At 39.7% G+C, this 26,900-nt stretch overlaps 2 protein-coding genes and 1 pseudogene across 3 annotated transcripts; all 3 read right to left on the minus strand.

Moving 5' to 3' along the window:
* Positions 1 to 5,783: 5,783 nt before the first annotated feature.
* Positions 5,784 to 25,780, minus strand: LOC104433364 (cytochrome P450 CYP749A22). Of its 2 annotated transcripts, XM_039306623.1 has the most exons (6): positions 25,349 to 25,780; positions 25,014 to 25,240; positions 24,639 to 24,871; positions 23,680 to 24,058; positions 21,945 to 22,395; positions 5,784 to 6,082 (listed from the first exon to the last, which is right to left on the minus strand). In XM_039306623.1, the coding sequence occupies exons 1-5, from the start codon at positions 25,716 to 25,718 to the stop codon at positions 21,967 to 21,969; spliced, it is 1,638 nt and encodes a 545-aa protein (XP_039162557.1). In that variant the 5' UTR covers positions 25,719 to 25,780; the 3' UTR covers positions 5,784 to 6,082; positions 21,945 to 21,966. The 2 variants fall into 2 exon arrangements, with proteins under 2 accessions (XP_039162557.1, XP_010044380.2); XM_010046078.3 differs by lacking the exon at positions 5,784 to 6,082 and having other exon boundaries at positions 21,787 to 22,395.
* On the minus strand, positions 5,941 to 9,913 carry LOC120286004 (annotated as a pseudogene).
* LOC120286282 (cytochrome P450 CYP749A22-like) lies at positions 15,683 to 16,256 on the minus strand. The gene is made up of 2 exons (XM_039306624.1): positions 15,900 to 16,256; positions 15,683 to 15,792 (listed from the first exon to the last, which is right to left on the minus strand). Exons 1-2 carry the CDS (start codon positions 16,203 to 16,205, stop codon positions 15,739 to 15,741), a joined length of 360 nt encoding a protein of 119 aa, XP_039162558.1. The 5' UTR covers positions 16,206 to 16,256; the 3' UTR covers positions 15,683 to 15,738.
* Positions 25,781 to 26,900: the final 1,120 nt, after the last annotated feature.

The following is a 26,900-nucleotide window of genomic DNA, read 5'->3' on the forward strand; positions in this document are numbered from 1 at the left end:
CAAGCTTAAACGAAAAAGGACAAATTAGAGAACATATTTTAAATTATATTCTTCACTAATATGGCTTCTTTTCAATTTACTTTCTTCACTGTACTTGTAACCAGCCAAAACTTTGGGCCAAAGATAAAGTTATGAATAAAAATTGGGCTGATACCTGCCTCGTGCCAAAAGGTCAAGGAAGTTGGTGACCTAATGCCAATTATCAATATGTAATTATAATTTGACTAATCAGGAGCAATCACAAGGATCGAAAGCTCGTTCTATCCTACGGATAGGTAGGCACTATTAATTCTGGGGAGTTTCTATCAAGAGTTTCTTGAGAATTAAAGGACTTCAAAAACACGACCTGTTGAATTTAGGTCATCAAGACCTCTATCAAGTATTTTAAATCTTCATGACTTCTGAAACAGATCAGTCAGAGCTTACCTCATTTTTAGGAACACTCGACCATCTCAGGATTGATTGACTCTTTTCGTTTGATACCAAAGTCTCTAGTTCTTTCGCTTCCTCGTATTACAGGTTTATTTGTCCAATACTTTGTGTCTCGAGTGCAATTAGATTTTGTTGAATTTGACTGCCCAAGGGTTTACCGGTGCAAGAACTTGGAATCTCTAAGGTTGGAAATTCAATCTTGATTACCTTAGTAGGGATCAAATCCCATATTCTTCATCACCAAGGTCGAAAGTTCAAAACCGCAGTTGCTAATGTTATAAGAGGAGGGCCATGGTGTTAGGGTCCTATGCTAGTCTCCCCCGAGATATTGGAGTCCAGCCTTTCGCTGCCGTCCGGACACAGGGGCCCTTGGTGGAGTCTTCGGTTACCAAAAAAAAAAAAATCCCATATTTTTTGGTTGTCAATATGATCTAAATAGACATGATAATTGGTTTGACAACTTGTTATTTCTAATAGGATGAAAGCATATCCAGCCGGCCTAACCAAGCAAAGGGGCCTGCCTTCATAGGCCCACTTTTATTTTATTTTTTTAATCATGAACTTTAGTTTGTCTTTTCTTTAATCATCGACCAATCCATCTAAAGAACTTTTACAGTCAATACAGATATGGTCCATGTTGGGCCTTAGCGGATTCCCTAAAATGGATTCGACACTAAATCGAACCCCTAAAACGAATGCGGAAGACGAGCCCAAGAAGAACATGTATCACCGATCAAAGACACGCCACGGAATCGAGCGTACCTTATTGTCCACAAATTAAACACCAATCGTGGAAGTTCGAGGAAGAATCTGATCCCGGTCTACCAAGGAGCATACTATTGGTTCAAGGGGGGAGAAAAGTTACGTTAGTTTTGGGAGAGGGAGAAAAGAAAAGCGTACGTTCAACCAAAAGGTGTGTTCTCTTTTTCTTTTCTCCCCTTAAATACGTATTCTCCAAAAGACACATCCCCTCGACGTAACACCCCTTCCTATCTCAACCCTTCATCAATGGGCCCTTATATTACGGGCCGGGCTTTTAGGCTCAACATGGGCGGATGGGCCCACTTAGGCCCATCAACATATAAATAAAACCATCAGTCCAGTTCCAAATGTGCTTGCTTATGCGTTGATGACGCCGGATCAGCCGCTCCAGGGGTCACCAATCTGAACCGCACGGGGATAAGGCACACGGCGCTTTCGAACTTCTGCAAGCCTCTCCACAGCTTCTGGACCACGTCACCATCTCGACCACCTTTACTTTCTTCAGCTGCATCTTGCTCGCAACCTTGGTCATCCTGGATGTCATGTGGCTGGCCAAATACTAACTCATCAGCTCCCCATATTCTCCTTCCTTTGTTGAAACGGTAGCTTATTTTGCTTTGCACGCCTCTCGAACGACCGAATCGGCCAAAGCGATCTTTCCTTGGGAAGCATATGTACTTTCGTGGAGCTATCTCTCTTGGTAAATTTTATTGTTCTTGCTTGTTTTGTGCGAACGATGAAACTACAGTTATGGGTGATCGAGCATTTTTGTATACAAGTGGACCTTCGTATCACCGACCAGCACATATTAGGTTGTAACACAGGCACAGGGACAAACTCCCTAAAAATGCATCTTCTCCGGCCACTGAGAGCAATTTTTTAATTTTTTAATTTTTTTATAGTCAGAACTGAGAGCAATGTTAGGGTATAAAGATCATACGCAATTGCTTTACAAAGAACGCGGTAACCTGAAATGAAAATTTAAATAAGGGGGTGATACTCAAGCATTCAGAGGAATATGATATCATTTTATTACAAACTAGTAGTAGCTCGGGAAAAAGCAATCGGGAAAGTCGAGATCAAGCAAGCAAAGTCGTGAAAGCTTATGATGGCAGAGGAAAGTAACTTTCGTTCCATCGAAGCACAAAATCAAGATTAAAACTTAGAACTTAATTATGTGTGGATCTGAGGTTAAATCTTAGGGAATATGGCATGACAGAGATTGTTCAAGGGTATGTTCATATGGTCATCTTATATGATTCCTTGGTGTTTCCATGAACGAACTTGTGAGGAGGACCTCTCATTCCCTGCTTGTTCATTATTCACTGTATCCTTAGTGGGTTTCGACATAACTGGTACCAGAGTTCGACAAAGGGACCAGAAGAGAAACAGGAACAGAGAGCTCAAGAAGATGAGCACTTGCATGGTTTCTTTCCGAGGTAGGAAGGGAAGGAAGCGGCGGAACTAGAAAATTCAAATCACGGGTTGAGAAGCGATAATGATCAAGACTTTAATGGCTTTGGTCGGAGGGATCTGTGTGCCCAGTGATACGGACAGGCTCAAAATGACAGCCTTTTGGCATTGATTGTTGGGATGATATGATGATCCTAGAAAAAAAATGAATGGTCCGAGCTCTGTCTATTGTCGGAGTTGGAGACAGGCTGATGCTGACGCTGAAAAAGCCGCAAATGCGGCTCTAGGATTTTTCAAGTAATCATCTTTCAAGACAATTAATGTCATATGATAAAGCTTCCATTGTGTGCTTAAAAGTATAGGTGCTTCATTCAGGGTTGGACGCCATAATTTGAAAACATCTTTGCTCACTTAATTTTTATATTCATGCATTGTATTTATTAGTTTATGTGTGCAAAAGGATTGATTGACTCACCTTAGTGTCAAGTAACTAAAATTAGATAGGTGATAAGTTTGCCCGAGGCATTGTTCTTGTGCCATCGGGAAATTGACTATTGCGATCTAAATATAATTTCTTATCAATCATATGTGTTCCAAATCTAAATCATGAGTTTATTGTAATTCATTGAGTTTCGGGATGCATTTGATTCAACATTCTTAAGGAATTTTTGGCCTCCAAAGCCTCTTAGGAAAATACTTGGATCATTTAACAATTATTTTGAAGAAACTTTCAAATGAAAGTCGGCAAGATTAGAAAGGTTAAAAACCCAATACTAGTAAGGACTAACATTAATTTTTAGCATTTAGCTAAATGTTGAAACTCATTTTTTCTTCCAAAATTACCCAATTCTTCAAATTTTCGAATTTGTCCATCATCATTTTTTTATTATTAAAAAGGGCCAAACCCTTCACTAATCTGCAAAGGTTTGGTCTTTTTTGTTCAAAAAAATTATATATATTTGATTTTTTTCAACATTATTGTCAAAATTTATATTTAAAAAGGTATATACATTATTTTTTTCAATTTTAAACAAATAAAATTAATAAATTAATATTAATCACCCAAAGAGCTTTTCAAATGCGTTTTCTACTAAACAACATTTCTTTTAAATTGTTTTTCAAAGTATTGTTTACCAAACGGCTTTTGTATTTGCCCAAAACCCTTTAAGCTAAACTGTTTTACATGTTCCTACTAATTTTTCAAGATACTGAATCAAATGCACCCTTATAACCTTAAGGTTAAGACTTTCTAGCACCTGAGGTTATGGGCGGCGTATTAATCCTTTTCGTGTCATAGTTGTGTCAACCTATTTGACATTATTAATGAACATAAAATATAGCCTATTTGACTCTTCAGCTTGTATAAGTTAAGCTCAACCATTTGGTCTATAAATTAAAAAGGATCATGTCGATTCGGTTGCTTACTTAGCCCACACTAACATATTTGGGTTAAATTAGTTATATCCATTTCTTTTCCAATACTATGATAAATATATCATATATGAAATATCGGTAATAATCAATATGATTAAAAAAGACGTTATCATTAGTTTGACGGCTCGTTAGGTCTGCTGGGATGAAGGCATATTTGGCAGGCCTAGCCAAGCAATGGGCCTGCCTCCTTAGGCCCAGTTTTATTCATTTTTAATTTTTTCTTATGGATTGCCGTTTCAGTCTGAAACCGCAATTCATTACATCTTTTTGTAGTCAATGATTCTCATTAAGTAGGGAGATATCATATCGTATCTCCGCCCTAATGCGTGCAACAAACTTCCAATGATAGTTTCTCTTGGAGGCACGTGAGGGCGCACGCAGTGGCCGATCATACGAAAGTTCAAGATCCCACTCGCCAGTTGACGTCGTGGTGGTGGTGCCAGCGACTCGGCTGGAGTGTACGTACGGCTAGCATATGAAGTATGACGTCAGCGACGATGTAGAGGCTTCTGGCGCGTGGAGCGTGACGGCATGTAGGGGCCTTACTTATGTGGCACGTGGTAGCGGGTGCGGGTGCAGGTGCATGTGGTGACGATCGGCAGCGAGGCGTATGGTATATGACTCGGCGGCATGGTGAGACTGATGATGGTGTTGATTTTCGCCATCAAATGCATCGGAATTGCACTCAAAAGGCATCGGCTCGATAGAGGTGTGTGAGGGTCCATGAGCTGCGTAAATCTCACTTGCAGTGGCGCGTGGTGGCACACGAGGGCGAATGTGGTGACAAAATCACTACGAAAATTCAGCATCTGGGTCATTTGAGGGTGGTGAGTGTAATGGTGATGTTGATTTCTTGAAACAAGCAAAAGGAAATGTCGGAACAACACTCAAGAGTAATAGTTATAGTGAAAAAACAAACACCGGTCTAACTAACTTAAGGTTATTATGACCACCACCTTGTAAAAGACTCAATGAATGCTTGCTCATCTGAGCTTCAAGCTAACAAGAGATCTAATACCAAGCAATGAATAGTGTACATGAACTTGATTATAAAATTTCCGTACGACCTCCACCTTGTGAAATTTCTGTATTTCTATGTGTTCAATAACAAAAAGTACATGAACTTGATTATAAAATTTAGAGGATAACTATTTTAATTAAATAAAATTACAATGTCGATTACTATCAATCATAATCAATTAAAGAAGATAATACAAAAAAATCTCGAAATACAAATGGAATCAAAGAAAATATATCTGTAACACTTTTCCTTCATGGTTTGATTACATTCCATCACTCCTCCATCAATGTATTTATTATCCTAATTTGAAATTTCGTTGATCATCTTCTATACCTATTATTCATTTTTCCCTGCTTTCACCTCTTCCGTTCACAACTTGGGGCGGCTATTCATGTCCACATACATATTATGTAAGATTTTTTCTTATGTGGATTACATTAATTGATACTATAATTTACCATTTTATAGGATAAGCCTAACAAAGTGAAATATAATGTTTTTTAATTAATCTATTATGAAGCTGAGTAGTATACACCGAGTAAAGCCTGACCAAGGTCTGTGGCTTAAAACATTTTAAATAGTGCTCTAATTTCTCTTTTAACCCTAATGTGCTCACATAAGATGCGCTTATTGAACCTTAAGGGTGAGAGGCAGTCTTGTGATACAGAAGGTGCTATTTTACATCAAAAACGATGAATTCCGAATCAAGTATGCAAATATCTTTACTCAATTATATGTGTTCTTGATTTTAGCTATTGAGATCTTGATTGACATTTCCATGGCTTTCATATTCATGTCTTGTCGACATTAAAGTACATGGTTAGATAGCTCAATCAAACATGACATGCTAAACAATTATTCTTTTAAGAAACTCGATATAGGTTGTCAAAACACGACTTGCCTAATCCATTAAATTAAAAGGATGAAACCAACTCTATTTCACCTGGACTTAACCTGAAACGCATCTTTAAGATCAAATGAACTTCCGTGGTTCTTTCCTGAAACCCCAACGTTAACTAGATCATATATGCTGATAAACAAGCTACAATGGATGAAGGATAACTTGAAGTCCGTGTTGCGGGCGAATCGTGAGGATTTGTACTGGACTATGGATGTACCCCGGAGACAATATGAAAGTGTAGCGCTGCAGAATCATCGAAAGGACAATTTTCGCCTCGTTCATCGCAAAGTTCATTCCCACACACATTCGAGGCCCGAATCAAAGGGAAGGAACACCACTGCGTTATTGTTGGTGGCTTTAGAGACGCCTTCTGAGAATCGCTCTGGTCTGAAGAGGTGCACATCTTCTCCCCAAATTTCGGGGTCGTGGTGAATCTTAAGATTTGCTATAAAGACTTGAGTATTAGGAGGAAGTACAAGTTTCCTTAGCCTAAGTTGCTGGTCGACTTTTCGAGTGAACCCTGTCACAGGAGGGTATAATCGTAGTGCTTCGTTCATGATCATGCTGATCTGCACGCAAAAGGTGACATTAGTTGACAACACATACCACTCATAATTTAAAAAGAAGGACGATTTCATTGTTTCTTTCCCAAAACTACAAATTCTTGTCGGTCCTCAGTAAATTTATGAAAGAGTTGTTAAGTGTGAAAAGAAAATACTGGTACAGAAAGTTACTGGTTAAGTTATTTACAATAACTTACTGGTAAATATTGACGCTTTCATGGAATTACTAAAATTTTTTTCACGGTTTAGCAAATCATCAATGTTTCTTATCTTCAACTAGCTTATATTTGTCTTTCCTGGGAATGCTAAAAATATCAAACTTCTATATGAATTTATCAATATTTATTTGAGTAACTTACCATTTTTTTTTTTCTGATTGTATAACAAAATAGTTTCAAGTTACCAAATTTCATTTCAGTACTATGTTTATTTGATTTTATTTTTCTTAATCTATGAATTTTTGTTGGAGTTTACCATTTTTTTTTTTCTCTCTTTGCAAACATTTTTGCAACTCACCAGTCTTTGCCTGTTAGACTACCAATTAGTTTTAATTTACCAAGTCTCATTTAAGTTGCTTACCGACATTTATTTAATCCTTTTAAAGTTCACCAATTTATCTATTGAGTTATGAATTTCTATTTGTCTTACTTACCAACATAATAAATTTACAAACTCTTTTAGAAATTACCAACCATAATTGGACTGCTTACCAAATCCTTTTAGAAAATTCATATATGACGTTAAATATTCAAAGCGTTGGTAAGCTATGCAACAAAGACCTGTTTGTTCACGTTTTTTTTTAAAAAATTTTCCCTTGAAATTTTAAAACATTGTTCAAAGTTTAAAATTGTGAAAATTATGTATGATTATATACACGTCAGAATTTGGGTGTCATGAAAGTTCCAAGAGTTTTGAGTTTAAATAAGGCAAAATGTTGAGGCGCAAGATTTAAATTATTTAATTAAAGAGTAAAATATAAATATCCATTCAGACATATCCAACCGTTGGAAAGTTAGTACAAAAATTGTCGACAAGTTACACATATAGACTCACTTGTCTTTTCTTTTTCTTGTATCAACGGTTTTTTTCAGTTATCAATGATTGAGCTTCAAGTTTAAGTATAAGGGTGTTCCTCAAATAGAGTTGCAACTGGTATAATTCTAATAATAAAGAGTATCAATGAGTTTCAGTTTTGGACTCAAGCAATCAGGCATACCAAGATGTTGTTAGGAGGATCATTCCTTGTCTACTAAATCAATCAAGACAAAAAAATAGTTGGATTTTTCGTACCATCCTTAACTTTGCGATTCCATCGGAGTTGGGGTCTTCATTCCCAAATACATCAATAACCTCCTTCCTTGCTTCCTCTTGCCAATCAGAATGAACTGCTAGGAGGAATATGACCCATGTCAGCATTGCAGTGGTGGTTTCTTGTCCAGCAAAGTAGAATGTCTTGCACTCGTCCACTAGATCGTCGACTGTGATTTTCTTGCTCTCATCATTATCACGATAAGCCTTCACAAGCTGCCCAAGGAAATCATTCCCATAGTCATCTGCTTCCCCAGCCATCACCTTCTTCTCTCTTTTCTTGGCGATCTCCAAGATTGCAACATGTATGCCTTTCTTGAGCTTCTCGGCTTCAATTTCATCCGCTGTCTTCCAAATCTTACTGTGCCCGAATTCAACAACAAATGCCTTAGTTTGTGAATCTAAAGTATAGATCAATTTTCTGACAAATGTGTGTTCAAATCTCCACCTTACTAGCTAGCTGTATTTACTCTTGTGATCAAAAGTTTGTGCCAATACATATAACATTGTTATGATTCTCTTAGCTTGTTCAAATATTGGGAAGAATCGCAAATTGTAAGCTTGATCACACAATTATTGTCTTCCCACTTGAAACCACTCATCATACTTTTGCTAACTTTACATCTTTTAGTGAGATCTGATGTGGGTCTCACTACTCCTTGAGGTCAAAATTGCTTGGATCCGGATCGACATGAATTGGGTTAGTCATATTTTGTCATCATAGAAGGTCCACATGATTTATACGTGGATCCCACAAAAATCAATGATTTTGATTGTCTATGATCCACAAACATTTATCTTCGCAAGTTTTTTCCTTGGCTTTTCAAAACATGATTGGCATAGTCTATTTGACTAAGCTAAAACGGGCTTATTTATTTCTTTTTTCTTTTTTCCTAAAAGTAAGAAAAACTTTCTTAGGAAAATGTTGAAGAGGAATACCTTATTCCTGGGAACCTCATGCGCAAAGCATTCCTGGACACTAACAAACCCAAGTTTGTCAACATCTCAAAGATGTTTCTCCCTTCAACGTAGCTACTCCCAAAAGCTGTCCTTGAGATCACTTCGGAGGTCAGCAACTTAAATTCTTCAAACACCTCAATCTCTTCCCCTTCTTGTTGCTTCCATTTCTCTAGCATCACGTGAGCACTATCCACCATCGCTGGAACCATGTTCTGCACTTCAATTAGTTCCCGTCAATTCGTAACTTCAATCTAGAGATTGCATGAAATTCTCTTTCCATTTGATAAGCACAAGAAACCTGCAATAAAAATTTGATAGGTTACAAGAATTTTAGTATACACCAAACCTAATTACCTTGAGGCTTTCCCCGTGGAAAGTGTGATTGGCGAGTCTACGCTTCTTTGCCCACTTTACCCCATCTATGGTTGACACGAGCCCATCTCCCAAAAGATACTTGGCGAAGCTCCTCGGTCCTATTTTCGGAAACGTTTTGTCTCTATTGATTAGCACCTCCTTAATCAGCTCTGGCTCAGTGATGACCAATTGAGCTTGCGCCCCGTACCAACTTATGTAATTCCTCCCTGCAAAATGTTTGCACAAAAATCTCAATAATGAACAAACTAGAGTCAGATCAAAGTTCCAAGAGTGGTTAGCACAATTTTATAACAAAAGCTTATATTTTCAATTACCGTATGTGTTGATCCAAGAGTCGATGTGAGGCTGAACCTTAGGGAGTATGTCATGAGAGAGATCGTCCATGGGCGTGCTTCTGGCTTCCATTCTCATCTTCATTGTTTCCCTCGTGCTCCCATGGAGGAACCTATAGGGAGGACCTTTGATTCCCTGTCGGGCCATCGTCCTCTGTATTCTGAGCGGATTCCACCATAGCTGACGCGCCAGCTCGGTGAGAGACCATAAGATTAGAAACACAAAGAGAGAGCTCAACACAATCGCTATGCTGATCTCCATTATTTTCCAAGATTGACATAGATTTTCTTGGGCGTGCACGCTTAAATAATTCGACTATGATCCTACGGGATGGATGGCAACATGGCATCAAATAGATAGAAGACACCGCTTGCCGATGATGGAGATAGACACGGTGGAAAATGACCACCTCCTCGACGTTGACGATTTGGAAGGAGACGTCGAATAGGAGAGGCCGAGCCTTGATCAACACCCTTGAAAATAAAAAAGAAAATCCATGAGAACAATTATTTGATTGACATCGGTGTCAGCTGATTGGGATTGCATGAAAATGGTAAGCTCTTACGTCATGTAGTAGGTGGAACTTCTTTCTATAGACCAATAGTAGCCTGGGAAAAGGCAATCGTGAAAGTCGAGATCAAGCAAGCAAAATCGTGGAAGTCTTATGATGGCATAGGAAAGTCACTTTCGTTCCATCAAAGCACAAAATCAGGACTAAAGCTTAGAACTTAATTATTGTATGGATTTGAGGCTGAATCTCGAGGAATATGCCATGAGAAAGATTGTTCATGGGTATATCCGTACAGTCATCTTAAATGATTCATTGGTGCTTCCATGGGCAAACTTGTAAGGAGGACTTCCGGATCCCTGCTCATTCATTATCCACTGTATCCTGAGCGGGTTTCATCATAACTTGTACTAGAGTTTTGATTAGAAACACCAAAAGAGAGCTCAACACAATGACCATGCTGATGCCCATTATTTTCCAAGACCGACAGAGATTTTCTAGGGCGCGTGGAGTTTAATAATTCAACCAGGATCCTTCGGGGTGGATGGACGGCAACAAGACGTCCTAGCTGGAAGACAACGCCTGTCGATGGAGACAAGACGCGCTGGAAAATGACAACCTTCTCGACGTTGACGATTCGGGGGAGACGTGGAATAGGGAGCGGACCCTTGAAGATAAACGAAGGATTATCCATGAAAAACAATTATTTGATGGATGTCGGTGTCAGCTGATTGGGATTGTATGAAAAATGGTAAGCTCTTCCGTCATGCAGCAGGCGCAACTTCTCTTTATAGATAAGTAGTAGCCCAGGAAAAAGCAATTGCAATGGTCGAAATCAAGCAAACAAGTTACTCATTCAATGGATTAGTGTCGGGAAAGTCTTATGATGGCTCAGGGAAATTACTTTCATTCCATCAAACATTAAATAATCTTCCTTTTTTTTGTTCCAAAAACATAGAATTATACATACATACATACATACATACATACATACATACATACATAGTTTTGATAGGAAACATGGGGAAGTGAATACCATCTTTTTAGTAGAGATGCTGAATAGAAAAAATTATCAATTGTGAAGAAGATTGTTCTTCTAGATGATTCATTGATTGTACTAATGTTCATGTAGATATCATATCCACGTGGGCCATTTATTTCCAAGATTGGTAGGATGAAAGATTAAGCCAAATCAAACAAAATACCCAAAAATTGTTAAGACTAGTAATAGAAGCCATTGCAAATAAAGAATCTGGTACAAACCCATCAATATATTTGTTAGACTCACATTAATTAAAAAATTTGAAGCAACTATGGATCAATCGAGATATATTTAATCGCCTTCATAATAAACCACATCTTGATGGGAGATTTCTTTCTTCTAACATCATCAACTCTACAAATCTCCACCTCACATGTGAATATCTTATGTTAAGCTGAGCTCCTCCTTAATCCAAGAGTCTTTCTACACTAACATTATTATAACTCAAACTTCAGATTCAACCTTACTCATCTTGACCTAGCCAAGTTCAGCAAGAAGCCAAGACACGCCCATTCACTACCTCCACCAAGAAGTCACATCAAAGGTTCTTTCTTCAAGATATCCACCAAACATTAATAAGCTTTGAAAGTGGGTCATCAATTAATAATCAGCTCTAATACCATTTGTTGAGTTAACGTGATGGAAAATTGTTATCATCTAAATTTTAACTCTTTATTTAAAATTTAATTACATAGAAAATTATGGATTAATTTTTAACTCATAAAAAATAATTTTCATTAAATTGCATAGCATATAGATGCTAGGAGAATTTGCATTAATATTTATAGAGTTCATTAGAAAAAAATTTTAAAAATGGGGACAAAAGAAAAAGGGAAAAAATTAACTAATTAATTTTTAAAAAATTAAAAGAAAAGATCAGGCGGGGCCGGGGCAGCCCGCCCCTTTTTTTTCTTCACCTGGGCCCAGCCTAGGCTCTTTCTTCACCTTTTTTTTTTTTTTTTATCTTTTCCGCCTGGGCCCGGCCCGGCCCTATTCTTTCTTTCCTCCTTCCAGTCCTTCCCCCTAGCGACTGGAGCGATGCTGGCAGGGCACGACGAGAACGAAGGACAGAAGCAGAGGGCAGAGGCAGGACGGGGAGTGAGGAGCGCGACCTTTGGGTCGGAGGCAGGCCGGCACGGCAAGCTAGCGGTGGCAGGGGCTATGCGGCCCCCCTCTTCCACAGCGCTCGATTTCTGTAAGTCGATCTTTGCATGCGATCCGCCGTTGTCCCGAGTATCCCGGCTTGGCGACACTGAGATGGCCGACTAGAGGTCGCCTCCCGGCCGTCGTAGCCCAAGCCAGGTAGGGTCCCCGCGGCCGCGCGCTCCGGTGCCCCGTTATTCCCCTTTTTTGCTCAGTTTTGTCCTGTTTTGGACACGTAGGGGCCGGAGCTCGCGGCCGTCCGGTTCACGTGATCACCGGTCCCGTCGGTCCCATGCTCTGTCGTTATCAGTCTCTTCTTGTCGTCCTTCGAGAACCCCTGTGCGAGTTTGACTCCCGTTTGTGTCGAAAACTCCACTATCAGGGTTGCACGTCACCTGTTTGTGAAAATGCCTCCACAAGATCTGCCAACTTTTTCATGTGTCTAATTTGCTTCGCGTGCATCCTTTGTTTTGTGCCGTGACAGGTTTGTTGGGGGGTAACGTCTGTGGGAGCTGGGAGTCGGCTTGGCCGAGGACAACTCCGTCCTGCTGGTTCACGGTCGCGTTGGCCGACGTCGCCGTGGCACCGACTTCAACCAATGGTGGAGTCGGGTCTGTCACGGTTCGGTCTGAGTCGGGTCTGTCGAGCGTAGATCGCTCACGAAGATGTTCCGTTTAGCCGATGGGGTGGTCGTTCGAGGATCTGGTGATTCTTGATTTGATATAGGATAATCGACGTTTTATTGTTCTGGGTTTATTGGACATCGACGGTACTGGGCTTTCTCGAAGAAGACGAGTCGTGGGATTGGAAAATTGGTGAGGTAGGGTAGCGCACTTTGGGCTCATTTAGACTTAGTGAATCTTGGGCTTGTAGTGTTATTCGGTGAATTCGGGCTTCATTTTTATTACAAGGATAGTGAGTGTTGGGCTTAATTGGGCTTGTTTGGATTTATTTTTGATTGAGTGGGCTTTGGGTTTGATCTCATAGTGGCCAGATTGGGTTTTATTTCATTGAGCCCATTCCTTTCTTTAGGACTTTGATGCCGTGGCCCAGTCAACAGAGCAGCGGCAGCCCCAGCTCGTCCATGGGCCCAGCCCAACTCCCATTTTCGGATTAAAAAACTAAAAAAATTATTAAAAAATTAAAAAAATCAATTTTTTTTTTTCTAAAAGTTACGGAAATCTTAAAAAATAGTTTTCGAGTAGTTTTTTTTTCTTAAAATGTGCAAAAATCCATGTGAAAAAAATTGTGCTCAAAATTAAACAATCTGATATGTTGTTTGAGTATTCTTAGAGATAAATGTTTGGTCGTCATTTATGCTTCAAGAAATCTCTAACAAGAGCGTGCCTTCTTCTCCACGTATGGTCGAATATATGGTCTTCAAGTCCACAGTGGACTTTCCAAATCTTGAAATTGCCTCCCACGTAGATCAGGAAAGAATATTTGTTTCCTCCTGCAACTCCGACTCCAATATTAACTTATTCGTCCTCTTTTTTTCACGATCAAAGTCTATTATCATGTTTGACTTCAACGCTGAACAGGAAACTTAGATTTGTGCATATCTCCCTTTTTCGGCTTTTCTTATTAGCAAGAAATCCTTTTTCATTATTAATATTATTATTTCTGGAATTTGCTTTTTGCTTCAAATTTAAATTCGAGACATATTTAAATACGGAGTTTACCCACCTCCATCTAACCCCTCTGTGCAAACCTTGGGGAAAATGAACTGTCCAAAAGCAGAATAAAATAATTATTAAATTCAACATATGTATTTCGAGAAGGCCAAAATTCCATAGTACATTCGAACTTGTCTTAAGCTGAGGCCTTTGGAAATACAATTATATAGTTCTTGCATTTACTCAACTGGCTTTGGAGGCCCTAGGCATTGGGGAAGTGTTCCCAAACACACCTAGCTTTAATCAGTGAGTTCAACCTAGAATTCGTTCATGACAACACGGCAGTGAATGGTTTAATATTTATATAATTTTAAGATGTTTTCATAAAAGTTTGAATGTTTTGTGCTTTTGGACAAAGAGATATAACACAGTACCTCAAACAATTAGCGATTTTCCTCATTTAAAGGATCCGCCGCCAGGAGAAGCCGTGGAAATGCTTGACACGAAGGATCGAATGGCAATTCATTTGAAAAGACTTCACAAACCCAGAAGCTGCTGTCGATTAATGGAGTGCGCATCGACTTTGGGCATTCCTTTTGAGGTTCGTTTGCGGAGTGAAGAAGTCCTGTGCAGAGTTTTCAACAGCCTTGTGAAGGTGTTGAGTCCCCGTTCAATTTGCGGAGTTGTGGGACGTAGGAAGGATCATTGGCCGGAGCTTCAAGTGAGGGAGGATGATTCGACCGGATGCACCTTCGACCGCAGTGCTGCCGGTAGAAATTCAACCATTAAGAGGTGTCAGACAGGACAGAGCCCCAACCGGAAACAAGTTTCAAATACTAGGAAACCTGAGGTCGATGGTGGGTACAGCGAATGGATGCTCGTTTCGCCCAGAAAGAGTAGAAACCTCCAAGCATTTCAATGAATGGTCGTGCAGCGAATGGATGGAGCTCAGGACCAGAGACGATGGAGGTGAACGAGGGAGTAGCTGCAAACGCTGTCATAGTCTATAGATCAGGTATATCAATCTCATCTTAACCATTAATTATGCGGTTTCATCATCGAGCCCAAAGTGATCAACAGTTGAAATTTGAAATGAACTTGGTTTATATGATTTGTAGATTAGGTCAAATAAGTCAACTGAATTTGATAATTCTTGTCATCCAAACATCGGTCATTAGACATTCATTCTTTGCCTTAGTCCAGTACACGCATTTGCTACACTTCCAAAATGTTGCCTTTATTCGGTAAGAAATATGGTAAATCATTATTAAGTTCCACTAGACATGACCATGCACACATATGGGGTACGTGCCTAAAAGATAAAATAACTGGTTACGAGAACCAGAACACAAGATTGTACACCGTGAAGAGTCTTGGCAAATCAAATACACTGCACAATAGGAATAGTGCTTCTGAAATTAAAAGAAAGACAACTTGATACCTATAAATATCACACCCGTCTGGAACCAAGAATTCACAGGCCATTGATGCATGGATCCATGGAGGCATCCATGCACATTGGCGACTGAATATCATGAGGTGATGAACTACTGCTGTAGAGGATGAAACCTGATTTGAAGTCCATGTTGTGGGCGGGTTGTCAGGAGCTGACCTGGGCAGTGGATATACGTCGGGGACAGCTCGAAGGTGTAGCGCTGGAGGATCATCGAAAAAGCAATTTTCGCTTCTGCCGCCACGAAGCTCATCCCAACGCAAGATCGAGGTCCGAAGCCAAAGGGGATGAAAACGACCGCATTGTTGTTGGTAGCCTTAGCTATGCCTTCTGAGAATCGCTTCGGCTTGAATTCATGCGCATCTTCCCCCCAGATTTCAGTGTCATGGTGAAGCTTGAGGGTCGGTATAAAGATCTGACTATTAGCATGAAGAAGGAGCTTCCCTAACCTCAGTTTCTTGCCAACTTTTCGAGTCAAGCCGACTGCAGGGGGTACAAACGCAGAGTTTCGTTCATGATCATGCTAATCTGCACATGAAAATGGAAAAAATTTTAGTTAGTCATCATGTCTAACCTACAATTCGAGTGAATCGAAAAAGGTTGACCGGGACCAAGACTTGAGCTGTTTTCTATACCTTCTTAAGCTTTCCTAGTCCATCGGAATTGGGGTCTTTATTCCCAAAAACATTGAGAACCTCCCTTCTTGCTTCCTCTTGCCATTCTGGATTAATCGCTAGGAGGAATAACATCCATGCCATCATAGAGTTGGCAGTTTCTTGTCCGGCGATGTAGAATGTCTTGCACTCATCCACCAGATTATCTACCGTGAATTTTTTGCTCTTGTCCGTATCGTGCAAAGCCTTCACAAGTTGTCCTAGGAAATCATCCCCAAAGCCATCTTCTTCACCGGCCATCACCTTCTTCTCTCTTCTCTTGATCATCTCTAAGATGGAATTGCGTATGCCTTTCTCAAGTTTCTCCGCTTCGATTTCATCCGTTGTCTTCCAAAGCTTACTGCCAGCAGAATTCAGAACAAATTCCATGATTAGTTAAGCCTAATTAAAACTCTGATTCTGAGATTGAAATGTCCTAAGTCTTTTGAGGCTTGAAGTTTGCATTTGCACAACGAACAAAACTATTGCTTGACCATCATCAGAAATTTGCAGCTCGCTAAGTGTGATCTTACATCAGTAATTTTAGTGATAAGAATGGTTATCAAAAAACAGTGTAACCCCTTCGAATGCATTTACTCACCTGGAAAACTTGTCAGAATAATCAAGTTCAGATGTTGAAAGTTGGAATAAATACACTATCGGTGCCATAAGTTGTGTACGGCACTCACTTTGGTGCCTAAAGTTTCTGTCGGATCATTTAAATGCCAAAAAGTTTCAAAAAATGCTCACTTTGGTGCCAACTCTAATCCAGTTGGCCAAAAATCCGACGTAACACTTTTTTATTAACTTTTGAAGCTGATGTAGCTCGCCGAAGAGTCAACATCCGAACACCAAAACGACGCCGTTTGGTGTTTCCCCCAATTCAAAACCCTAAATCTCCGGCCAATTGCTGTCCTCAACGGCCCCCCGCGCTCGGGCAGCTGCGGCTCGGACCCCAACCCCGACCCCAACCTCGACGATGGCCACTCGGCGGCCGCAACTCCGGACCCGACCCTGATCGCGACGATGGCCACTCGGTGGTTGCGGCTCCTACCCTGACCCTGACCCCGACGATGGCCACTCGACGACCGTGGCTCCGACCCTAACCTCGACCTCGACCCCGACCCCGACGATGGCCACTCGGCGGCCGTGGCTCCGACCTTGACCCCAACCCCAACCCCGACGATAGCCACTTGGTAGCCAAGTCGAAGGCCGTGATCTAGCCGGTGCTTGGGAGGCCGTCGATGAGTGCGCCGCCATTGATGTCTCCCTCTCCATCTCCGATCTCCTCGACAAGTGCCTGGCTTGCGTCTTCCAAGACCTAGGCTTCGGCGACAGAGGCCGGTGCTCCCTCGTGTGCCATTGAGGGCGTTCGAACAACACTGAACAATGGCAGCTGAGCGAGCGATGGCGGCCCAGCGACGGTGGAGGCCAAGCAACGACGGAAAAACCCTAATTTCAATCCCTAAAAAAAAAAAAAAAAATCCCCAAATGAGTTAAACGGCATCATTTTTGTGAGGCCATCCATGTAGGATGGCAAAACGACATCGTTTTTTTTTTAAGGAGGACCGAAAACGATGTCATTTAAAGGCCTTGTCGATTTTTTATTTTTATTTTTAAAAAGGCCACATAATCATTTTGGCGGAATCTTTCGCCAATGGCACCAAAGTGATCGTTTTTCCTCCGATTTGGCACTTAAGTGATTTGACAGAAACTTTTGGCACCAAATGAGTGTCGTATACAACTTATAGCACGATAGTATACTTCTCCCATCGAAAGTTCGTTCTAAAAGTGATAATCACTATACGTTCTAGCTTCTTCATCATAAAAATGGTCAAAAAAAAATTTTCTTAGAAAAAATGCGTGATACTTTATTCCTGGTAATCTTATATTGAAAGCATTTTTGGATGTTAACGTAGCCAATTCTGTTAACATCTTAAAAATGTTCCTCCCCTCAACATAGCTGCTCCCGAACGCAGTTCTTGAAATCACTTCGGATGTCAATAATTTAAACTCTCCGAACACCTCGATCTCTTTCCCTTCTTGATCCTTCCGTTTTCCTAGCATTGTGTGAACACTCTCCACCATTGCCGGTGCCATATTCTGCAATTTCAATCCCCCCAAAATAATTAGTAAAACCTCAAATCAGACAATTCTCTTTTTCAATTGAGTTCAACTACCTTCAAACTTTCCCCATGGAAAGCGTGATTGGCGAGTTTACGCTGGTTCGCCCATTTCTTGTCATCGACTGTACTCACGAGCCCATCTCCTAGAAGCTTCTTGGCAAAGTCCTTAGTTCCTGTTTTGGGTATGTTTTCTCTCTGTCAAGCAGCACCTCCTTAATAAGCTCTGGCTCTGTGATGACCAGTTGAGCTTGAGGTCCGTGCCAACTCAGGTAATTCCTCCCTACAAAGTTGCACAAAGTTCAATATCAGAGCGTCACGACACTAATGAAACTTAAGTTTAGTATTTTGGTAATTACCGTATGTGTCTATCCATGTGTTGACTTGAGGGTGAATCTTAGGGAATATGTCGTGAGAGAGATTGTTCATGGGCGTGTTCCTGACTTCCATCTTCATCTTGATTGTTTCCTTGGTGCTTCCATGGAGGAACCTGTAAGGAGGGCCAGAGATTCCTTGTTGGGCCATCATCCTCTGTATCCTGAGCGGGTTCCACCATAGCTTGTGCAAGAGCTTGGCAAGAGACCAGAGAAGAAACAGAAACAGAGAGCTCAGGAAGATGACCAATTGCATGGTTCAATTAGGGGATCAAACGATAAAGGAAATGAAAACAGTGAAAATTATGATACTGGGTTTCTCTTATGAAATGAAAAAGTTCGATTGATTTAGGTATTTATTGTGTCTTTCGGAGGATTCTATGAGCCGGACGAAACAACCAGCGTATAGGGACGAACGGATTAACGTCATCCGTGACCTCCTTGCCGATCTAGAATTATTAAATTCAAACCAGAAAAAAAAAAAAAAAAAAAGAGCACTTGACGAGCTCACTCTTGGGTGATCCGGATGCCAGCGTATCCAATTCACTGAAGCCATATGAATCGCGTGATTCCCAAGGAGACCAACATCCAGCGGTAATGGTGATGAACAAGTTGTGCATGCGCCCGGTACTCCTCCAAGCCCACGGCAGGTTGGCGTCTCGAATGTGCGCAATCTGTCGAAAAGCCCTTTCCAAAGCCAAACCTTACTCAGAATTCAATGAATATAGAATTCGTCAAATTTTTCAATTAGAGGCATGGGTCTCGATTCGTTTTCTCATTTGGCACATGACACAAGCTGTCTTGGTCGTCTTCTCGACACCGGAACTGTTTCTTAGCAATAATCTCACTTACAAGACGCGACATAGATCGATGAAAAATTCCAGGGCCAACGTATAAAGGACGCAATCGTGAGCACGGGGATGACACGGACGTGACGAGGAAACACCATGACCATCTATCACTCGCTTTCATCTTTTTTCTTGCTTAGTTCGAAAAGTCCTATCCCGCACAATCTTTAATGGCAGATCCAAAAACAAATTTGGCCTTCTGTTTCCGTTGCTTCATCAACACACCCGTATAAAGGTAGCCTAGCCGCCACATAGTCAGTCAAATCAGGAGGGTACCTCAGGGGGGATCAAATCCCGAATCTGATAGGACTTGATGAATGACTCAACCGCTTGTTAAGTCCATTAGGATCAAAACATAAATTGGTCAATTGTACGTAATCCGTTAGATAATTATATTTCAAGAAGCTTGGAACGGACATATGATGAATACGTACCTGATCCAAAACACGGCTCGTCTAATCCGTAAAGTTAAACATAGGTCAATCCCACCCAATTGTGACCCATAACACATCTTTGAATTAAAATAAAACTTCAATAAATTTTTCATGAAACTCGAACCCACAAGCTCACGAAGGAATTAAAAGTAGTCTCCGTACGTTGTTATCTCAGCATTAACTGGGCCATATATGCTGATTAACAAGCTATAGGGGATGAAATACAACTTGAAGTCTGTGTAGGGGACGAGTCGTGACGATTTCAGCTGGACTGTGGATGTACCCAGCAAACAGTTTGAAATCGTAGCGCTGCAGAATCATCGAAAGGACAATTTTCACCTCCTTCATCTCGAAGATCATTCCCACGCACATTCGAGGCCCGAAACCAAAGGGAAGGAACACAACTGGGTTGTTGTTGTTAAAGACAGTGATTTGAAGACAGGATCTGTGGCAATACATAAGTCTGTGGCAATGCATAAGGAAAAAGAAATTGAAAACGAAGCTCATGACTGAGGTGCTCTGCTGATGTTGTGCTCGTGGCAATGAGGAAGAAGTACAGAAGATGGTGAATTCAGAATTCATGACCGACATGAAGAGAGAGATTGTTCTTCACGAGTCTGAAGACTTAGAGCCTGAAGACTTTAAAAGGAAATGCACGTGCTATAACATTAGGGCGGTTAGTTTGTTAGATAAGTAATCGAAGTTGTTAAGTCGGTTGAAGGGTTTCCGTTTTATCATCTTCTTCCTCAAGTCTTCAATAAGCTGTAATATACTCTGTTTTTCAAATAGAGAAAAGAAGATAGAGAGCAGAGAGAGAGATAGAGATGAAATGAGATTGTATTACAGAAGTGATGTAAAGCTCTCGGTGAATACATGTTTTGTTCTTCAATTCAAGTAAATACAGAAGTTCTTTCTCTTCTGCATCTTGTATCTTGTTCTTCATTTCTTCTCAGTTGTTGGTAGCTTTAAGGACGCCTTCCGAGAATCGGTCCCGTCTGAAGAGGTGCACATCTTCTCCCTAGATTTCGGAATCGTAGTGAAACTTGAGGTTAGCTACGTAAACTTGAATGTTAGGAGGAAAAACGTGTTTCCCTAGCCTGAGCTCCTGGTCGACAAATCACTACCAAAATTCAGCATCTAGCTCATTTGAGGGCGGTGAGTCCGATGGTGGTATTGGTTTCTTGAAACAAGTAAAGGAAATGTCGGAACAACACTCAAGAGTAGCAGTTATAGTCAAAAACAGACACGGGCCTAACTAACTTAAGGTTACTATGACCACCACCTTGTAAAAGACTCAATGAATGCTTGCTAAGATAACAAGAGCTTCAAGCTAACAAGAGATCTAATACCAAGTAATGAATAGTGTACATGAACTTCATTTTAAAATTTCTGTACGACCACCACCTTGTGAAATTTCTGTTTTTCTATGTGTTCAATAATAAAAAGTACATGAGCTTGATTATAAAATTTAGAGGATAACTATCTTAAGTAAATAAAATTACAATATCAATTACTATCAATCACAATCAATCAAAGAAGATAATACAAAAAATCTCGAAATACATATGGAATCAAAGAAAATATATCTCTAACACTTTTCCTTCATGGTTCTATTACATTCCATCACTCCTCCATCAATGTATTTGTTATCCTAATTTGAAATTTCGCTAGTCATCTTCTATACCTATTATTCGTTTTCCCCAGTTTTCACCTCCAACTTGGGGCGGCTATTCATGTCCACATACATATTATGTAAGATTTTCTCTTATGCGGATTACATTAATTGATACTGTAATTTACCATTTTATAGAATAAGCCTAATAAAATGAAATATAATGTTTTTTAATTAATCTATTATGGAGCTAGGTAGTATAGACCGAGTAAAGCCTGACCAAGGTTTATGGCTTAAAATACTATAAACAGTGCTCAAATTTCTCTTTAACCCTAATGTGCTCACATAAGATGCACTTATTGAACCTTAAGGGTGAGAGGCAATCTCGTGATACATAAGGTGCTATTCCACATCAAAAACGATGAATTCCGAATCAAGTATGCAAATATCTTTACTCAATTATATGTGTTCTTGATTCTAGCTATTGAGATCTTGATTGGCATTTCCATGGCTTTCATATTCATGTCTTGTCGACATGAAAATACATAGTTAGATAGCTCGATCGAACATGATATGCTAAACAATTATTCTTTTAGGAAACTCAATATAGGTTGTCAAAATCCCAACGTTAACTAGATCATATATGCTGATAAACAAGCTACAATGGATGAAGGATAACTTGAAGTCCGTGTTGCGGGCGAATCGTGAGGATTTGTACTGGACTATGGATGTACCCTGGAGACAATATGAAAGTGTAGCGCTGCAGAATCATCGAAAGGACAATTTTCGCCTCATTCATCGCAAAGTTCATCCCCACACACATTCGAGGCCCGAAGCCAAAGGGAAGGAACACCACTGCGTTGTTGTTGGTGGCTTTAGAGACGCCTTCTGAGAATCGCTCTGGTCTGAAGAGGTGCACATCTTCTCCCCAAATTTCGGGGTCGTGGTGAATCTTAAGATTTGCTATAAAGACTTGAGTATTAGGAGGAAGTACAAGTTTCCCTAGCCTAAGTTGCTGGTCGACTTTTCGACTGAACCCTATCACAGGAGGGTATAATCGTAGAGCTTCGTTCATGATCATGCTGATCTGCACGCAAAAGGTGACATTAGCTGACAACACGTACCACTCAGAATTTAAAAGGAGGACGATTTCATTGTTTCTTTTCCAAAACTACTCATTCTTGTCGGTCCTCAGTAAATTTATGAAAGAGTTGTTAAGCGTGAAAAGAAAATACTGGTACAGAAAGTTACTGGTTAAGTTATTTACAATAACTTACTGGTAACTATTGACACTTTTATGGAATTACCAAATTTTGTTCACGGTTTAGCAAAATCATCAATGTTTCTTATCTTCAACTAGCTTATATTTGTCTTTCTTGGGAATGCTAAAAATATCAAACTTCTATATGAATTCATCAATATTTATTTGAGTAACTCACCAATTTTTTTCTGATTGAATAACAAAATAGTTTCAAGTTACCAAATTTCATTTGAGTACTGTGTTTATTTGATTTTTTTTTTTTATTCTATGAATTTTTGTTGGAGTTTACCATTTTTTTTATCTCTCTTACAAACATTTTTGCAATTGACCAGCCTTTGCCAGTTAGATTACCAGTTAGTTTTAATTTACCAAGTCTCATTTAAGTTGCTTGCCAACATTTATTTAATTCTTTTAAAGTTCACCAATTTATCTATTGAGTTATGAATTTGTATTTGTCTTACTTACCAACATATTAAATTTACAAACTTTTCTAGAAATTACCGACCATAATTGGACTGCTTACCAATCCTTTTAGAATTTTTATATAAGACGTTAAATACAAAGCGTTGGTAAGCTATGCAACAAGCGCCTGTTTGTTCACATTTTTTTTTTTTAACTTTTCCCTTCAAATTTTAAAACATTGTTCAAAGTTTAAAATTGTGAAAAATTAGGTATGATTATATATGTTAGAATTTGGGTGTCATGAAAGTTCCAAGAGTTTTGAGTTTAAAAAAGTCAAAATGTTGAGGCACAAGATTTAAATTATTTAAATAAAGAGTAAAAAATAAAAGTCAATTCAGACAGATTCAACGGCTAGAAAATTAGCACAAAAATTGTTGATAAGTTACACATATAGACTCACTTGTCTTTTCTTTTCTTGTATCAATGGTTTTTTCATTTATCAATGATTGAGCTTCAAGTTTAAGCATAAGGGTGTTCCTCAAACAGAGTTGCAAATGGTATAATTCTAATAATATAGAGTATCAATGAGTTTCAGTTTGAACTCAAGCAATCAGGCATACCAATATGTTGTTAGGAGGATCATTCCTTGTCTACCAAATCAATCAAGACAAAAAAAAAAAAAAAAAAAAAAAGTTGGATTTTTCATACCATCCTTAACTTTGCGATTCCATCGAAGTCGGGGTCTTCATTCCCAAATACATCAATAACCTCCTTCCTTGCTTCCTCTTGCCAATCAGAATGAACTGCTAGGAGGAATATGACCCACGTCAACATTGCGGTGGTGGTTTCTTGTCCAGCGAAATAGAATGTCTTGCACTCGTCCACTAGATCGTCGATTGTGATTTTCTTGCTCTCATCATTATCATGATAAGCCTTCACAAGCTGCCCAAGGAAATCATTCCCATAGTCATCTGCTTCCCCAGCCATCACCTTCTTCTCTCTTTTCTTGGCGATCTCCAAGATTGCAACATGTATGCCTTTCTTGAGCTTCTCGGCTTCAATCTCATCTACTGTCTTCCAAATCTTACTGCGCTCAAATTCAACAACGAATGCCTTAGTCTGTGAATCTACAGTATAGATCGATTTTTCGACAAACGTGTGTTCAAATCTCCACCTTACTAGCTAGCTGTATTTACTCTTGTGATGGAAAAGTTTGTGCCAGTACATATAACATCGTTATGATTCTCTTAGCTTGTTCAAATATTGGGAAGAATCGCAAATTGTAATCTTGATCACACGATTATTGTCTTCCTACATGAAACCACTCATCATACTTTTGCTAACTTTACATCTTTTAGTGAGATCTCGTGTGGGTCTCAGTACTCCTTGAGGTCGGAATTGCTTGGATCCGGATCGACTTGAATTGGGTTAGTCATATTTCGTCATCATAGAAGGTCCACGTGATTTGTATGTGGATCCCACGAAAATCAATGATTTTGATTGTCTATGATCCACAAACAATTATCCGTGCAAGTTTTTTTCCGCAGCTTTTCAAAACATGATTGCCATAGTCTATTTGACTAAGTTAAAACGGGCTTATTTTTTTCTTTTTATTTTTTTCCTAAAAGTAAGAAAAACTTTCTTAGGAAAATGTTGAAGAGGAATACCTTATTCCCGGGAACCTCATGCGCAAAGCATTCCTGGACACTAACAAACCCAAGTTTGTCATCATCTCAAAGATGTTTCTCCCTTCAACGTAGCTACTCCCAAAAGCTGTCCTTGAAATCACTTCGGAGGTCAGCAACTTAAATTCTTCAAACACCTCAATCTCTTCCCCTTCTCGTTGCTTCCATTTCTCTAGCATCACGTGAGCACTATCCACCATCGCTGGAACCATGTTCTGCACTTCAATTAGTTCCCATCAATTCGTAACTCCAATCTAAAGATTGCATGAAATTCTCTTTCCATTTGATAAGCACAAGAAACCTGCAATAAAAATTTGATAGGTTACAAGAATTTTAGTATACACCAAACCTAATTACCTTGAGGCTTTCCCCGTGGAAAGTGTGATTGGCGAGTCTACGCTTCTTTGCCCACTTTACCCCATCTATGGTTGACACGAGCCCATCTCCCAAAAGATACTTGGCGAAGCTCCTCGGTACTGTTTTCGGAAACGTTTTGTCTCTATTGATTAGCACCTCCTTAATCAGCTCTGGCTCAGTGATGACCAATTGAGCTTGCGCCCCGTACCAATTTATGTAATTCCTCCCTGCAAAATGTTTGCACAAAAATCTCAATAATGAACAAACTAGAGTCAGATCAAAGTTCCAAGAGTGGTTAGCACAATTTTATAACAAAAGCTTATATTTTCAATTACCGTATGTGTTGATCCAAGAGTCGATGTGAGGCTGAACCTTAGGGAGTATGTCATGAGAGAGATCGTCCATGGGCGTGCTTCTGGCTTCCATTCTCATCTTCATTGTTTCCCTCGTGCTCCCATGGAGGAACCTATAGGGAGGACCTTTGATTCCCTGTCGGGCCATCGTCCTCTGTATTCTGAGCGGATTCCACCATAGCTGACGCGCCAGCTCGGTGAGAGACCATAAGATTAGAAACACAAAGAGAGAGCTCAACACAATCGCTATGCTGATCTCCATTATTTTCCAAGATTGACATAGATTTTCTTGGCGTGCACACTTAAATAATTCAACTATGATCCTACGGGGTGGATGGCAACATTGCATCATAGATAGAAGACACCGCTTGCCGATGATGGAGATAGACACGGTGGAAAATGACCACCTTCTCGACGTTGACGATTTGGAAGGAGACGAATAGGGAGAGGCCGAGCCTTGATCAACACCCTTGAAAATAAAAAAAGAAAATCCATGAGAACAATTATTTGATTGACATTGGTGTCAGCTGATTGAGATTGCATGAAAAATGGTAAGCTCTTACGTCATGTCATGTAGTAGGTGGAACTTCTCTCTATAGACCAATAGTAGCATGGGAAAAGGCAATCGTGAAAGTCGAGATTAAATAAGTGTTAGCTCAAATAAGTGTTAGCTGGTTCACTTCTATACGGAGGAAGCCCAATAAGTTGGAAACCCAAAAAGGGTTTCAGCTCATATAATAAGTCATATGATTAAATGGGATTTCTCACTGTCTTTAAAGTGGTAGCCGCAAAAGGATGTAGTAACAAGAGAAAAAAAAAGAAAGCAGAAAACCTGAGGTTGAGACAAAGTCTGATTTATATCAAGCTAGCATCGGCGGTCAATTCGTGGTCGATTGATCTGAAATTTTGTCAGCATGTTTGTGGCACTACCTTCTCGAATCTGAATGATTTGATTTTCGTTTGAAAATCCCTACATCAAGTTTTTTGTGGATTGATCAAAATCTGCGTTTTTTGTCAGATTTATCCTTAAGCTCTTGTGAAATTCATGTGTATTGCCAATAATTATGTTCTTGAGATCTTTGCTGTTATGTACCTCTAGTATTTACTAGAGAAGAACATTGTTCACCCAACTTTGTTGGTAGTGAAGATTTTTGGGTGGACTCCGGTCCCGTGGTTTTTTATCTCCTCACATCGATGAGGTTTTCTACGTAAAAAAATCGTCTTGTGTTCGCATACTTGGTATTTTTTTTATTCTATTATATTGATTCCTATTAGGTTTACACAAACTGGGAGATTATTTTATTTCGCTACATTAATTTGATGTTGTTCGAACTGTTACTGTTCTCTTATCAGCAAGCAAAATCATGGAAGTCTTATGATGGCATAGGAAAGTCACTTTCGTTCCATCAAAGCACAAAATTAGGACTAAAGCTTAGAACTTAATTATTGTGTGGATTTGAGGCTGAATTTGGAGGAATATGCCATGAGAAAGATTATTCATGGGTATGTCCGTACAGTCATCTTAAATGATTCG

The sequence above is a fragment of the Eucalyptus grandis genome, chromosome 2, assembly GCF_016545825.1.
Source record: "Eucalyptus grandis isolate ANBG69807.140 chromosome 2, ASM1654582v1, whole genome shotgun sequence".
In the NCBI taxonomy this organism is placed as follows: Eukaryota; Viridiplantae; Streptophyta; class Magnoliopsida; order Myrtales; family Myrtaceae; genus Eucalyptus; species Eucalyptus grandis.

Excerpts from the sequence above, each read along its gene's own strand:
- LOC120286282 (XM_039306624.1), bottom strand. The coding sequence starts at position 16,205 with ATGATCAAGAGAAGAGAGAAGAAGGTGATGGCCGGTGAAGAAGATGGC. Across the intron at positions 15,793-15,899 it reads GACTAGGAAAGCTTAAGAAG|ATTAGCATGATCATGAACGA; the intron begins GTATAGAAAACA and ends TTTCATGTGCAG.
- LOC104433364 (XM_039306623.1), bottom strand. The coding sequence starts at position 25,718 with ATGATGCAATGTTGCCATCCACCCCGTAGGATCATAGTTGAATTATTT. Across the intron at positions 24,872-25,013 it reads TCCACGGGGAAAGCCTCAAG|AACATGGTTCCAGCGATGGT; the intron begins GTAATTAGGTTT and ends ATTGAAGTGCAG. Across the intron at positions 24,059-24,638 it reads ATGAGGTTCCCGGGAATAAG|TAAGATTTGGAAGACAGTAG; the intron begins GTATTCCTCTTC and ends ATTTGAGCGCAG.